Consider the following 17,024-nt stretch of genomic DNA (forward strand, 5'->3'; position numbering starts at 1 on the left):
AGTAAGTATTATCATTCAAATTGTGAAGAAACTGAGCCTCAGAGAGATGAAAAAACCAAGCCATCCAAAATCACACAGTTAATGATAGGAAAATCTGCGAGTCAGACCAAAGCCTGCTCAACTCTTAATTCATCCACTCCCTTTCTGTCTGTCCATTTTCTGCCCTTTGAGGGAAGCTTCATATTGAGGGGCTTCCCAAGTGGCTCAGTGGTAAAGAACCAACCTGCCAATGCAGGAGATGTGGGTTTGATCCCTGGGTTGGGAAGATCCCCTGGAAAAGGAAATGACAAGCCACTCCAGTATTCTTGCCTGGAAAATCCCACGGACAGAGGAGCCTGGCAGGCTACAGACCATGGGGTTGCAAAAGAGTTAGACACAACTAAGCAACTAAACAATGACAACAACGACAAATCACATTTAGACCCTGAGTGGATGCTGCCCTGAGCAGGTCTGAATGAGATCAGGGTGGCCCGTGGCATGAGACTTGTTCAGTCCTGCTGGGCAGACCCTCGGAAGCTGGCCCTGCTCCTAGGGCTGACTGTGGAAGTACAAAAACAACGCCTAAGTGGCACTTACGCTGTATAAGGAACTGTTCCAAGCTTTTCGGATATAATAACTTTCTTAATCTTTGAGGTAACTTTGTGAAATAGGTATTGTTATCATTCCCACTTTATAGATGAAGAAACTAAGGCCCCAAAAGGAAAATTGCCCCAGGAGAGAATTATCCAAAAGTGTGAATACTAGGACACAGGAATCATTGAGATTCATTTTAGAGGCTGCCTACCACTGTCACAAAGTTAGTAAGTGCTAGAATAGGGGTTTACACCCAGAAGTCTAACTCGAAAGACCACGCTCTTAACCTCAAAACCATATGGGCTTTTTGTTTAGCAAGTGGTGATTGAATCCCTAATGTGTGCACAGCCCTGTCCAAGGCACTGAGAGTGTAGAGGTAAAACTAATTCCTTGTCCAAGCTTATTTATTATTCAATACCAGGATTTACAATTAATTGGGCATCAGCTGAGTAGCAGGATTCTTTGTCAAAGAGATGGGGCACAGGTCCAGACTCCAGGTAGAGATGGCAGACTGGAAACTGTCACAGAGAAGTGGTATAATGCAGGTGGAGTGAGGAGAGATGAGAACTGCTGGCAGTGCAGTTGCTCGAAAATCCTGCTCGGGCCTTCAGGTCCCTAGCCTGGACAGGTGGCTTAATTCTAAACCCTACAGAACAAGATTTGGGGCCTGAGAAAGATTTGGGACTGGTGGAAAGAATCTCATCTGTCTTGTCGGCTCTGAGGAGTTCAGGAAGTAGAGGTAAGAGCTGCTGCAGTGGTTCATAGGTACACACGCTCAGAGCTGTTGTGTAGATATAACAGACAGTGAGTATCTCTCTAACGCTCAGCGCTTTTGTGTAGATATAACAGACAGTGAGTATCTCTCTAACGCTCAGCGCTTTTGTGTAGATATAACAGACAGTGAGTATCTCTCTAACGCTCAGAGCTTTTGTGTAGATATAACAGACAGTGAGTATCTCTCTAATATTAGTGCCTAAGATTCCTGTGTTAGATGTTTACTCACTCACCCTCACTCACGCACTCACTCATCTATCTCTTCATTCATCTTTTAATTCATTCATCTACTCACCCATTCTACACTACATATTCATTACACCCATCTACTCATTCATTCTACACTACTCATCCATGAGCTGGATACAATTCTATTTGCCAGAACTCTTAGGGAGACGTACTGTATGTGGTCAGAAGGAATAGTCTGATAAGCTGCTTGAAGTAAAGAGTAAGACACCCCCAAACCATGCTTAACAAACAAGGAGATGGTGACGCAAATGCTCTTCAGGGATGGTGGATGTGTTAAATGCAGACTTTGTTTTGCTGAGTAATGTGCAAGTCTGGGTCAGAGCTGAATTGCATAGGACGTGAAGAAACTGGGCCCTGCCAGAAAAATAACTGACCTGTTGGCCATGTCTGTAAGTCACCCCTTAAATACTTGTTGAATCTATTTCTACTCCATCCCTACGGCTACCACTCTAGTTCAAATCCTTCTTGGGTCTCACCTGAGCCATTGCAAAGATCTCACCAACCAGCCTGCCTGCTTCCCATCTCTACTTCCTCCAATTCATTCTCCATATCACAGTCAGAGTGGTCTTTCTAAAGTTCAGATCAAATCATGTTAATATCCTACCTCAAAATCTTTGATCCTAAAAGATCAAATTCAAATTCCGTAGCATGGCATTCAAAGCTCTTCCTAGTTTCATTGCCTACTCATTTCCCACACTTCCTTAAGTTCTTCTGGAGTAGCCACGGGAAAAAACTCTTCCTTATGCCAAAATACCTTTCCTTCACTTCTCTGCTTGGAAAATTCTTATTTAGGAAAATCCCTGTTGTCTTCCTTCTGTTACCAAGTAACCACATCTTTAGGTAATGCTGCTGGACTTGGTAGAGATTCCATCCATGGGAGTGGTTATGCCATCTACCACATTTCCCATTCTCCTCCTGGACATTTTATAGGATTGTGCTTTCTTGGGTGTGGGCGTGTGACTTGCTTTGGTCAGTGAATGAGAAAAATAGAAGAGCCAAAACATGACTTACACACTTTCTTTCCTTCTCATAGCTGCTCCGTCAGTCTTTATCCTGGAATGAGGCAGACAAAGAGCAGAGCACCCAGCCAACTCTTAATGGATATATAAAAATAGTGAAAGATAAAACTTTGTTATTGAAGCTGCTGAGATTTTGAGATTGCTTATAATTATTGAGTAGCCCAATCTATCCTAACTGGTGCACTATCTCTGCTTTGACATCTTTCATAACTACCCTAAATCACCATATTTCTACTTTATCTGAATTGTGTGACACATTTTCTTTATACCACTTATTTGACACTGATGACATTGCTAATTATGAGTTTGGTGGTATGTCTTAGCCACCTCTATACTTTTTCTGAGCCTTCCTGAGGGCAAGGATAATGCTTGTTCTCTTTCTGTATCACACAAATTATGATTCATAGCCAAGGTGAGATACTGAAATAGGTGTAGGAGTCAGACAGACAGACTTGTTTTGAATCCCAATTCTTACGTTTGATGGACAGTCTCTGTGAACCTCAGTTTTCTCAACTGTAAAGTGGGAGTAATAATATGTACCTTACAGGGTTTTTCTAAAGTTTGTGGATAATAGGTGTAACATATGTACTAATAATGACGTGTCATAATTCTTTTGTTCCCATTTTTTGTTTTTAATATCATTATGGGTAGTGTTCAGTAAATGCCTGTGGATAAACCTTTCATTGACTGAGGTATAATGGTATATGCATCAGACTTGGAATCAAAAGTCCTAGATTTAAGACATAGCTTTTTTTTTTTAACCAGTTTGTGTCCTTGGGAAAGTCACTCACCCTCTCTGCAGTTTTGCATTCTCAACTATAAAATGTAAATACTGATCCTTACCTCACAGAGTTTTTTTAATAAAATTTAAATGAGGTAATATATGAAGAAATGTTTTATATGTGCTCCAGTATCACACATCTAAAAGTATAATGATGCAGAGACAACTGATTGGTCCCTGACATGAGGACTGTGTGGACATTGTGAAGCACCCCAGAGTATTCCATTAACGCTTTATTGTCTGATTTGACTTAGCTTGTTTGTGTTTGTCTTTCCAACTAGACTGTGAGCTGCTTGAGATAAAGAATTGTCTTAGTCATATATATATATATATTTAGTGAAAATGTTTGTTTCTCCTTGTATAAATAATACATGTTTAGCATTAGAGACAGTAAAAATACCTGAAGAAAATGAAAATCCTGATAATTCTTACCTTTCTTACAGAGATAGACACTATTAACCTTCTGATGTGTTTCTTTTCAGTTTTCTTCTCTGCAAATATCGTTATGAAACTGACATTACATTGCACATACAAGCATTGTTCCATCTTATATAAATAAACACATAACCATTCTAAAGTTGGATATATGTTAATGATACTTTTACACTGTTTAAATAGAGTTGTAAAAAATAAATAAATAAATAAATAGAGTTGTAACCAAAATTTTTGTGCATAAATATTAATGTTAGTCTGATTTTCTATTTTTGTAAAAAAGTTTTTAGAAGGAAAAATTTCCAGATCAAAGGGTACAAATATTTTTAATACTCTTGGGACTTCTGAATTGATTTCCAGAAAGACTGAACCAAGTTCCACTTCGACAAACAAGGTGTAAGGTTGTACATCTCACTACATCCTTGTCTGTAACAGAATTATAATTAAAAACAAAGAAAAGTCTTTTAATATAATAATTATCTATTTACAGTTCTTTTGTGAAATGTTCTTTCCTCCTGCTCATTTTTCTACTGGGATTTTAATTATTTTCTTATTAATTTCTATGATGTTTCAAAAACCATTTTATTATAGTCACCAAGTACAAGGTAAATAATAGATGCTCCTTAAATATACTTTGGATTATTAGTTAATTGTCCTGGGGACTTTTTAGAAACAAAAACAGGTTTTCTATGAGGCTGACTCCTTCCTTTCCCCACCTAGGACACAGCTGGGCAGGAGCGGTACAGGACCATCACCACAGCCTATTACCGTGGAGCCATGGGCTTCATTCTGATGTATGACATCACCAATGAGGAATCTTTCAATGCTGTCCAAGACTGGTATGAGATTCATTCATTCATCCATCCATCAAATTGTTCATGAAACCCTAGCTTGTGCTAAGCCCTACGCTATGTGTTAGGGAAAACCAGATGAATAAGACATGGCTCCTGTCTTCACAAAGTTCACAGATGAGCAGAGAGGATAGATCAGTGAGCAAGCAATGACAATATCCTGTGACAGGTGCAGTGATGAGAGTGGTACCCGGGCTGTAGAAACCTAGCTTGGGGAGTTAGGGAATGTGTCCTGGAATTGCTGACATACTACGGTTTGAAGATGGACAAGAATTAGCCAGAGGGACAAATGGATAAGAATGTTGCAGAAAAGGAGTACAGACGTGCAAAGGCAAGAAGGTAGGTGAGAGGGTAGGAAGAGTAGAGGTCATGAAGGATTTTATGTGCTGGGGTAAGGACTTTGGATTTTATTTGTGGGTAAGGACATTTGAACTGGGAAACAACAGGTTCAGATTAGTATTTTAGAAAAATTCATTCTGGATAGATTACTAAGTGAATCCACATATTGTTTCCCTATAAAGTTTATCCCTTGGCTGGGGGCTGGGGGTCAAGTTCATAACAGTTCAATATACAATAGAATCTGACACAATTCCCTGGAGGTATAGCCTCTGAGCAACTTATATCAGAGGCCCCCAGCACCCCCAGGCCACATCCCCATCTCTTGCATTACTGCCTGAACTAAACTCCCCTACCCCAATCCTGGAAAAACTGCCTTCCATCAAACCAGTCTCTGGTGCCAAAATGGTTGGGGACTGCTGACTTACTTCTTTCTCCCTGGAAAGTTACTCACAAGGAGAAGGGAGCGTGAAGAGAAGGAGAGGCGAAGAGGGAAGGCCAGGACCGGGTGTCCCTATTCAGTGGAGAGAATAAGAATGTGGAAGATGGAGAATCTGTGCCTGGTCCTTATCCACAGTCGGAGAGGCAGAGCAGGCCGGGCACAGTGCAGCAGTGCTGGCCAGTGCCAAGTTTGTCTTCTGTTCTTTTCTGCCCAACAGCTACCCTTTGAAGACTTTGCTTCTGCCAAGGAACAGTTGCCATGACTATGTGAGGCACCATTGGTTCCTTGGAGCCTTGAGCTGGGAGTGACCTTTCAGGCTGCCTACCCCCACTTCCCAGTTCTGAACAGCAGTCTAGGGTGCCACCCACATGCCTGTCACTCATGTGTTCTCCTTCTCAGCCTCTTGGTCATTCCCTTTTTCCTCCTTTCTCCCTCTTTCCTTTTAACAACTCCTTTTCTCCACCTTCCTTTTTTCTCCTTTCCTCCCTCTTTTTTCTCTTGCTCTCTCATTATACCTTTTTTTGCTCCTGTTTTTTTCCCCTTATTCTCTCCCTTCCCTCCAGTCTTGACTTTTCCCTCCTCCTCCCTTCTCCCCTCTATCTCCTCTCATCTTCACCTCCCACCATGAAGAGATTAGCTCTTTCTTTAAGTATCTCCACACTGCCCATTCCCTGCCAGCCTTGACCTCCTTCCCTTTCTCCATCAGTCCCTGTTCATCCTGCCTCAGGAATACAGTGACTCTAACACCTGGTGATGATTCCTCCAAGAATAACCTAAGTTGCTAATCTAGGAGCTGAGAGTGGATGGAGGTGGGAGGAGGGAGGAAGATGACAGAAGAGTGGCACAGGGAGTTGGCTCCAGGTCCCTGCCTCGAGGCTGAAGACTGTTTTTTCCAAGCTCTGACCTTCAGTTTTGCCTCTGGGAAACTTGATCCCAACCTAGCACCCATCTGCCATCTAAACCTCAGTGCCCAGCACAGAACCTGGCTCTATGTAGTTTCACCACAAATGGTGGTTGAGTGAATTCCATCCATTGAGGAAGTGGCTTTTCACCCTTAAAGAGAAGATGGGTAGTGAAATCAGCTTTAGGAGCAGGGTTGGTAGTTGGTTCGTTCAGTCTGCAGTTAAGGTTGAGTTAGATTGAATGTCAGTATTGGGATAGGATCAGAGTTTATTTAGATCAGCTTCAGGATTAACTATTTGCTGGCTCCTTCCTTCGTCAGACATTCACTGACTTCTCTATGCTCTATGCTGGGGGAGGGGCGGGGGGGCTGGCACCACAAAGATGGGGCTTTCCTGATCGCTCAGTGGAAGAGAATCCGCCTGCCATTGCAGGAGACATGGGTTTGATCTCTGGTCTGGGAAGATCCCACATGCTGTGGAGCAACTAAGCTTGTGCCCCATAGCTACTGAACCTGTGCTCTAGAGCCCAGGAGCCACAACTACTGAGCCCATGTGCTGCAACTCCTGAAGCCTGCGCTCTCTATAGCCTGTGCTCTGCAACAAGAGAAGCAACGACAGTGAGAAGCCTGTGCAGGGGATTGAAGAGTAGCCCCCACTTGCTGCAACTAGAGACAAGCCGGCATAGCAACAAAGACCCAGTACAGCCAGGAATAAAAAATAAATACATAAATAAAATTATATATAAAAAAGAATAAGCCTATCTCTGCCCTCAAGGAGAGACAGATAAATCCAGCCAAATGTAATAACAGAAGCCACAGTAAAGGTGTAGGGAAACAAAAGGGGGGTAACTGTTCCTACCTATGAGGTGTTGGGGGGACTGAGTTAGACCTGCTTCGCAAAAAATGTATACTCAATATAAAGGTCTGGTTTTATTTCCTCTATTTAAAAGTTTATTTTTCATTTTAGAAATAATACATGCTCACTTTCAAAATCTTGTCGAGAAGAGGTTTTTTTACTGGCCACAATGCATGGCTTGTGGGATTGCAACCTTGTTGAAGGGGCTTCTGTGAGCTCCTTGGGGTCCTTTCTAGCCTAGGAGGGTGTCAATAACACAGTCCTCTCCCTGTCTCTCTTTAGGGCTACTCAGATAAAGACCTACTCCTGGGACAATGCGCAGGTCATCCTGGTGGGGAACAAGTGTGATATGGAGGAAGAGAGGGTTGTTCCCACTGAGAAGGGCCGGCTCCTCGCAGAGCAGCTTGGTATGTACATGACACATGTGGGTGCATGTGTGCACTGGAGTGGGGCAAATGGAGGGAATAAGTGTGTGTTTGTATTTGGGACATTAAGGATGTGCTGTGATCCTGAATTATGTGCATATGTGCTCTATGTGTGTTGTTTCATATTTAGGGCATATCTATGTAGGCTTCACGCTAATGAATTCTAGGTAATGCATTATTTATGATATATATATATATTTTGTTACACTGGATATATCAATAAAATTTAAATATATGAAATCTTTTTTTTTAAACCAGTTCCTTCCACAAAGGATTTGAGGTATCTTATAACATCGTCATAGTATATCAACAAAAAAATGAGACATTTGGAGCAAAGGGAAAAAAGGCAAGGGTAGGAGAACATAAGAGAAGGCCAGGGGTGAGATAACTATATTTTGTAAGTTTTGGGGCATGTGCAAGAGCTGGACTGAAATAGTCACTTTGAGCTTCCTAGCAACCCTTGCAAAGAGGGAAACATAATCAGTTACATGGTTCAGAGATGGTCCTTAAGATAAAAACAAACCCATTATTCCAGAGAAGCACTGCTCTCCACTGACAACTGTAGACTGAGTGTGTGTATGCTCAGTTGTATCTGACTCTTTGTGACCCCATGGACTGTAGCCTGCCAGGCTCCTCTGTCCATAGAATTTTCCAGGCAAGAATACTGGAGTGGGTTGCCATTTCCTTCTCCAGGGGATCTTCCCAACCCAGGGATTGAACCCGCGTCTCTTGCGTCTCTTGCACTGGCAGGCAAATTCTTTACCACTGAGCCACTTGGGAAGCCCGGCAACTGTAGAACAAACTCTGTATGCTGAGTGTGATGATGTTCTTGATATCAAACATCCTTTATAGCAACTACAACACTGAATATCGTAGGCTGTGTCTTACAATTTCTGTCAGTGTAAGCTGATGTTTTGTCACCAAAATACAATTCACAGCAAAAGTGATTGTATGAAGTCACGAGACAATGTAGATTAAACATGCTGCTCAGTGATGCTCTTTTTCCAAGGTTAATGCACCTTGATCCTTGTGCTCCATTGAGACCCAGGTGTCTCAGGTGTGTCTTAGGGGCCACCCAGCAGGACACCTCCCTACACCTGCTTAAAAGAGAAGCTTTTCTTTTCTTTTTCCTATTGGGGTTTAATATAAGATCACCTTAGATAAGTCTTCTTTTAGAAGAATGCGTGTACTGTTTAGCTTTTAGCCAGTATTTCTCACAACCTCAGTGCTGTAAGTATTAAGGAGAAGGGAGTTTAAAGTTATATTCTCTGCCAGTTTCTGAAGTTCAGATATTTGGGCTGGTAGGTGGGTAAATTGTGTAATATATAAGTGTGAATTTGTGTTGTATATATTTGTATTATGTATATTACGAGGACATGTATAGCGGAGTGTCCTATACTTCTTTATTCCCTTTCCTATTTTCCAGTGTGGGCTGGAATAGAAATTAGCACAAAGAAGGTGCTTAATAAATAGGGAGGGTGGGCCATTTGGCTCTTGATGGTTCTTACCCCATCACAGGTGTCCTCAGGGCCCATAGAATGTGTCTATACCCATTCCTGTGGTTCACAGGACAGTAAGCACATGGCCAAGCCCACACATGAGTGACCTCTGGCTATCTTATGCCTTCAGCCTTCTGTCCCCAAGACGCCCTGCACTTTCCCTGGACCAACAATACCACTTCTGTTTGAAAGGCTCTTTTTTACTCCCCATCTCCCACTCTTATCTAGCTGTTGAACCCCCACTCAGCTTTCAAAACACACCTCCCCAGCTCTTTTCTTGGTTCCCCCACTCAGAGTACCCTGTGCATGCAACAGTCACAGTACCCATCTCCCTTGGATGCACTTGTTTCCTTATCTGTCTCCAGAAAAGCTTCATGAGGACAGGAAATGAGTCTTGTTTATCTTTATACCCATAGTGCCTGGCATATGGTCTGGCAGTGAGTAAACACTGTAAAAATATATTTTGATTAAAATTTTATGGAGTCAAGTATTTGGCTACTTCATTTTACTTCATTCTAATTATGACTTCCTAAGCTCCTACTCCATGCCAAGTACTGTACTGCAAAATAGGCTATGTTCCCTGGTCTGAGACAGAAACTGTGATAAGCCAGGTGATCAGTGCTGTGATAGAAGGATGCACCAGGGGCTGTGGACACAGAGGAGGCACCTATTCAGTTTGGGTCAGAGAATATGAAGCCCATGCTGAGTTTTTTTTTAAATTAACTTTGATTTGAGTACAGTTTGCTTTACAATGTTGTGCCATTTTCTACTGTACAGCAAAGTGAATCTGCCATACATACATACACGTATTATCTCCTCCCTTTTGAATTTCCTTCCCATTCAGGTTGCCACAGTACATTACAAGGGAGTTCCTTGTGCTATACAGTATGTCCTCATTATTTATCCATTTTATGTGTCATATCAAGAGATAACTCATTGAAAAAGACCCTGATGCTGTGAAATATTGAAGACAAAAGGAGAAGAGGGCAGCAGATGGTTAGATGAATTTGAGCAACTCCGGAAGATAGTGAAGGACAGGGAAGCCTGGCATGGTGCAGTCCTTGAGTTCAAAAAGAGTCAGACATGACTTAGCAACTGAACAACAACAATCAATAGTGTGTATGTGTCAATCCTAATCTCCCAATTCCTCCCACCACCTTCCCTTCACCCTGGGTATCCATGCATTTGTTCTCTACTTCTATGTCTCTATTTCTGCTTTGAAAAATCTTTAAAACATTTTTAAAATTTATTTTTGGGTGCACTGGGTCTTTGTTGCTGTGCTTGGGCTTTCTCGAGTTGCGGTTGCTGAGCTTCTCATTGTGATGGCTTCTCTTGCTGCTGAGCATGGGCTCTAGGGTGCTTGGGCTCAGTAGTCGTGGTGCACAGGCTTAGTTGCCCTGAAGCATGTGGAATATTCCTGAAGCACAGATCGAATTCCTGTCCCCTGCATTGGCAAGTGGATTCTTAACCACTGGACCACCAGGGAAGTCCCTGATTTGCAAGGAAAACAGAGCTGGAGGGGTCAGGCTCCCTGACTCCACATTAGGTCTTGGAGATAAGTAGGAGCAGTCAAGTGAGGAAGAAAGGCAAGGACCTTCCAGGCAGGGGGAATAACACTGGCAAAGGCAAGGAACAGTCCTGTGTATTTAGGGAACCATAAATCATTGGAGATACCAAGGGAACATTTCATGCAAAGATGGGCTCGATAAAGGACAGAAATGGTAGGGACCTAACAGAAGCAGAAGATATTAAGAAGAGGTGGCAAGAATACACAGAAGAACTGTACAAAAAAAGATCTTCACGACCGAGATAATCACAATGGTGTGATCACTCACCTAGAGCCAGACATCCTGGAATGTGAAGTCAAGTGGGCCTTAGGAAGCATCACCACAAACAAAGCTTGTGGAGATGATAGAATTCCAGTTGAGCTATTTCAAATCCTGAAAGATGATGCTGTGAAAGTGCTGCACTCAATATGCCAGCAAATTTGGAAAACTCAGCAGTGGCCACAGGACTGGAAAAGGTCCGTTTTCATTCCAATCCCAAAGAAAGGCAATGCCAAAGAATGCTCAAACTACCGCACAATTGCACTCATCTCACACGCTAGTAAAGTAATGCTCAAAATCCTCCAAGCCAGGCTTCAGCAATACATGAACTGTAAACTTCCAGATGTTCAAGCTGGTTTTAGAAAAGGCAGAGGAACAAGAGATCAGATTGCCAAAATCTGCTGGATCATCGAAATAGCAAGAGAGTTCCAGAAAAACATCTATTTCTGCTTTATTGACTATGCCAAAGCCTTTGACTGTGTGGATCACAACAAACTGTGGAAAATTCTGAAGGAGATGGGAAGATCAGACCACCTGACCTGCCTCCTGAGAAATCTGTATGCAGGTCAGGAAGCAATAGTTAGAACTGGACATGGAACAACACACTGGTTCCAAATAGGAAAAGAAGTGCGTCAAGGCTGTATATTGTCACCCTGCTTATTTAACTTCTATGCAGAGTACATCATGAGAAACGATGGGCTGGAGGAAGCACAAGCTGGAATCAAGATTGCCGGGAGAAATATCAATAACCTCAGATATGCAGATGACACCACCCTTATGGCAGAGAGTGAAGAGGAACTAAAAAGCCTCTTGATGAAAGTGAAAGAGGAGAGTGAAAAAGTTGGCTTAAAGCTCAACATTCAGAAAACTAAGATCATGGCATCTGGTCCCATCACTTCATGGCAAATAGATGGGGAAACAGTGGAAACAGTGTCAGACTTTATTTTGGGGGGCTCCAAAATCACTGCAGATGGTGATTGCAGCCATGAAATTAAAAGACGTTTACTCCTTGGAAGGAAAGTTATGACCAACCTGGATAGCATATTTAAAAGCAGAGACATTACTTTGCCAACAAAGGTCCGTCTAGTCAAGGCTATGGTTTTTCCAGTGGTCGTGTATGGATGTGAGAGTTGGACTGTGAAGAAAGCTGAGCGCCGAAGAATGGATGCTTTTGAACTGTGGTGTTGGAGAAGACTCTTGAGAGTCCCTTGGACAGCAAGGAGATCCAACCAGTCCATCCTAAAGGAGATCAGTCCTGGCTGTTCATTGGAAGGACTGATGCTGAAGCTGAAACTCCAATACTTTGGCCACCTCATGTGAAGAGTTGACTCCTTGGAAAAGACCCTGATGCTGGGAGGGATTGGGGGCAGGAGGAGAAGGGGACGACAGAGGATGAGATGGCTGGATGGCATCACCGACTCGATGGGCATGAATTTGAGTAAACTGTGGGATTTGGTGATGGACCAGGAGGCCTGGTGTGCTGCGATTCATGGGGTCGCAAAGAGTTGGACGCGACTGAGCGACTGAACTGAACTGACTGAAATCATTGGATTGTGTGAGTCTAGAGTAGCGACTTAGGGGCAGCAGCAGCAGAGTAGCACTTCCCTAATTAAGAGATTCATGTCACTGGATGTTCATGATGATTTTATGTATGTATTTTGGTGTATAATAGGAAAAAATATAATTAGCATTTCAAGCCCTTAAGGTTAAACAAGACTGTTTTAAAGGTGAGTTAATTTTATATTAGGAAAAAATATAGCCAGCATGCCAAGCCATTATGACTAACGTTTTTAAAGGTGAGTTTGTTAAACATTTATTAGATATTTACCATGTGCCAGGCCCTATTCAAAGTGTTTTAAGTAATACTCATTTAATTTAAAAGTGCCTAATTTAATTTAGGTACATTTCTTATAGAGATGAGAAAACTGAGGCACAGAAAAGTTGAGTAACTTGTTTAAGATCACATAACTAGTAACAGGTAGAGTCAGAATTTGAACTCAAGTAGTAGTCTGGCTCCACAGCTGCACTTTTAACCACTTAACCTCACTGTACAGCAAATATTGTAATAATAGCTAATATATATTGAGCCAGGCATTATATGAAATGCTTTGTGTTAATTATCTCTTTTAATTCTCGACATAACTCCTCAAGATAGGTCAAGTTCAGCATAGGTTCATGAGGTTCTTGCTTAAGATTATGCATTTAGGAAGTGGTAGAGCCAATAAAGGGGCTTCCCCGGTGGCTCAGCAACAAAGAATTTGCCTGCGATGCAGGAGACGCCAGTTTGATCTCTGGGTCAGGAAGATCCTCTGGAGGAGGAAATCCAACCCATTCCAGTATTCTTGCCTGGGAAATCCCATGGACAGCAGAACCTGGCAGGCTACAATCAGTCCCTGGGGTCACAAAGAGTTGGACACAACTGAAGTGATTTAGTGCACGTGTGTACACACATACACACACACACAGAGCCAATAAAAATCTATCTAATTTATGTAGAAAGACAGACGGAAGTGAGATTAATTCTTAGTACAGAGTTTAGGAAGACACTTAAAGAGGGCGTTAATGAATTGGTTAGATTTGCGTAGGTCAACGTAACTCATCTCAGTCCTACTGAACTTCCTGAGCTTTTCTCTACTACTTACCAGAACTCAGCTATTTACACGTCTGTTTCACACTACACCTCAGCAGTAGTCGGGGTTATGTCTAATTGTTTTCATTATCTCAACCATCCAGCACAGGATACTCATTCACTCATACATTTATACACTGAAAAATATTTATTGAGCATACACTCTGAGACAGGTTGTATCTTGGCACTTAGGTGTGATTCTTACTATCATGGAACTAATGGGGAAAAGAGACATTAAACAAATAATCATACAAGTAAATATATAATTAAAAATTTATAAATGGGTAAATTATATGCAAATTACATCTCAATAACACTGTTTAAAACTGTGATATGTTCTGTGTGACTTAGGACCCTCATTATGGCAAGTGATAAAAATCTCAAATCAAACTAGCTTTAATTTTAAAAAAGAGGGTGGGATGTTCTGAGAGAATAGCATTGAAACAAGTATACTATCAAGGGTGAAACAGACCACCAGCCCAGGTTGGATGCATGAGACAAGTGCTCAGGGCTGGTGCACTGGGAAGACCCAGAGGGATGGGATGGGGAGGGAGGCGGGAGGAGGAATTGGGATAGGGAACACATGTAAATCCATGGCTGACTCATGTCAATGTATGGCAAAAACCACTACAATATTGTAAAGTAATTAGCCTCCAACTAATAAAAATAAATGAAAAGAAAATAAATAAATTTACTAAAAAACCTTCAAAAAAAAAAAAGAACGTATTAGCTTATGTAGCTGGGAAGTCCACTAGTCACAGGACTCAACAGGGTCTCTATTTCTCAGCTTTGCATATCCCTTCATCCTCTTTCCATAGCCAGACTCTGAATGGGGAATAAGATAAATGATGGCAGCTCCAGATTTATATCCTCCAACTTCTGCAAAAGAGGATTCTTGCTCCCAACCACCATATATCAATCTCAGGGAAGACTATGATCAGATACCTATGAGTTACATGCCTATTTCAGTGGCTGGGGGAGGCAAATATTATAACCTATAGTCCCACCACAGTTGTTTAAAGTAGCAGTTCCGTAAAAGAAGGAATGGTGGACAAATAAAAGTAAGGTAGTGAAGTGAAAATCGCTCAGTTGTGTCCGACTCTTTGCGATGCCATGGACTGTATAGTCCTTGGAATTCTCCAGGCCAGAATACTGGAGTGGGTAGCCTTTCCCTTCTTGAAGGGATATTCCCAACCCAGAGATCGAACCCAGGTCTCCTGCACTGCAAATGAATTCTTTACCAGCTGATCCACAAGGGAAGTCCAAGAATACTGGAGTGGGTAGCCTATCCCTTCTCCAGGGGATCTTTCTGACCCAGGAATCAAACCGGGGTCTGCTGCATTGCAGGCGGATTCTTTACCAACTGAGCTATGGGCTCCCACTAAAAGTAAGGTAAGTCCACCACAAGTGATATGAAGAAAGTAAAAAAGAGAGACCTAATTTTAGACCGGAGCGTCAAAGTCTTCTGAGAAAGTAACACTGAAGCTGAGAACAAACAGATAAGAAAAATATTAGTTAGGCAAAGAGTCGGGGGGCTGGAGGGATTGGGAGGGGAGTGTTCCACACCAAGACCAGCCCTAATGTCTTTTACTTATTTATTATTTACTTTTGACTGTCCTGGGTCTTCATTGCTGCATGTGAGCTTTCTCTAGCTGCAATGAGCGGGGGATAAATAACCCTTTGTTGCTGTATGGGCTTCTAATTGCAGTGGCTTCTCATAGCGGAGCGCAGGCTCTAGACAGCTGGCTCAGTAGTTGTGGAACATGGGCTTAGTTGCCCCAAGGCATGTGGGATCTTCCTGGGTTCGAATTAGTGTCCCCTACATTGGCAGGTGGATTCTCTACTGATGGACCATCAGTCAGTTCAGTTCAGTCGCTCAGTCGCGTCCAACTCTTTGCAACCCCATGAATCACAGCGCGCCAGGCCTCCCGGTCAATCACCAACTCCCATGAGTTTACTCAAACTCATGCCCATTGAGTCGGTGATGCCATCCAGCCATCTCATCCTCTGTCGTCCCCTTCTCCTCCTGCCTCCAATCCCTCCCAGCATCAGGGTCTTTTCCAGTGAGTCAACTCTTTGCATGAGGTGGCCAAAGTTTTGGGAGTTTCAGCTTCAGCATCAGTCCTTCCAATGAACACCCAGGACTGATCTCCTTTAGGATGGACTGGTTGGATCTCCTTGCAGTCCAAGGGACTCTCAAGAGTCTTCTCCAACACCACAGTTCAAAAGCATCCATTCTTCGGCGCTCAGCCTTCTTCACAGTCCAACTCTCACATCCATACATGACCACCGGGAAACCACAGCCTTGACTAGACGGACCTTTGTTGGCAAAGTAATGTCTCTGCTTTTAAATATGCTATCCAGGTTGGTCATAACTTTCCTTCCAAGGAAAAAGCGTCTTTTAATTTCATGGCTGCAATCACCATCTGCAGTGATTTTGGAGCCCCCCAAAATAAAGTCTGACACTATTTCCACTGTTTCCCCATCTATTTGCCATGAAGTGATGGGACCAGATGCCATGATCTTAGTTTTCTGAATGTTGAGCTTTAAGCCAACTTTTTCACTCTCCTCTTTCACTTTCATCAAGAGGCTTTTTAGTTCCTCTTCACTCTCTGCCATAAGGGTGGTGTCATCTGCATATCTGAGGTTATTGATATTTCTTCCGGCAATCTTGATTCCAGCTTGTGCTTCCTCCAGCCCAGTGTTTTTCATGATGTACTCTGCATAGAAGTTAAATAAGCAGGGGGACAATATACAGCCTTGACGCACTTCTTTTCCTATTTGGAACCAGTGTGTTGTTCCATGTCCAGTTCTAACTGTTGCTTCCTGACCTGCATACAGATTTCTCAGGAGGCAGGTCAGGTGGTCTGATCTTCCCATCTCTTTCAGAATTTTCCACAGTTTGTTGTGATCCACACAGTCAAAGGCTTTGGCATAGTCAATAAAGCAGAAATAGATGTTTTTCTGGAACTCTCTTGCTATTTCGATGATCCAGCAGATGTTGGCAATTTGATCTCTGGTTCCTCTGCCTTTTCTAAAACCAGCTTGAACATCTGGAAGTTTACAGTTCATGTATTGCTGAAGCCTGGCTTGGAGGATTTTGAGCATTACTTTACTAGCGTGTGAGATGAGTGCAATTGTGCGGTAGTTTGAGCATTCTTTGGCATTGCCTTTCTTTGGAATTGGAATGAAAACGGACCTTTTCCAGTCCTGTGGCCACTGCTGAGTTTTCCAAATTTGCTGGCATATTGAGTGCAGCACTTTCACAGCATCATCTTTCAGGATTTGAAATAGCTCAACTGGAATTCTATCATCTCCACAAGCTTTGTTTGTGGTGATGCTTCCTAAGGCCCACTTGACTTCACATTCCAGGATGTCTGGCTCTAGGTGAGTGATCACACCATTGTGATTATCTCGGTCGTGAAGATCTT

General features: G+C 42.5%; 1 protein-coding gene across 1 annotated transcript in view; it reads left to right on the forward strand.

The window, feature by feature from the left end:
- Positions 1-17,024, forward strand: part of RAB3B (RAB3B, member RAS oncogene family) — a 75,776-nt gene that overhangs the window by 44,370 nt on the left and 14,382 nt on the right. Inside the window, exons 3-4 of the mRNA XM_043877055.1 lie at positions 4,549-4,667; positions 7,497-7,621. Of these exons, the coding sequence (XP_043732990.1) occupies positions 4,549-4,667; positions 7,497-7,621 (244 nt within the window). The remainder of the gene's footprint in view (positions 1-4,548; positions 4,668-7,496; positions 7,622-17,024) is intronic.

This window comes from Cervus elaphus, chromosome 20, assembly GCF_910594005.1.
Source record: "Cervus elaphus chromosome 20, mCerEla1.1, whole genome shotgun sequence".
Taxonomy (NCBI): Eukaryota; Metazoa; Chordata; class Mammalia; order Artiodactyla; family Cervidae; genus Cervus; species Cervus elaphus.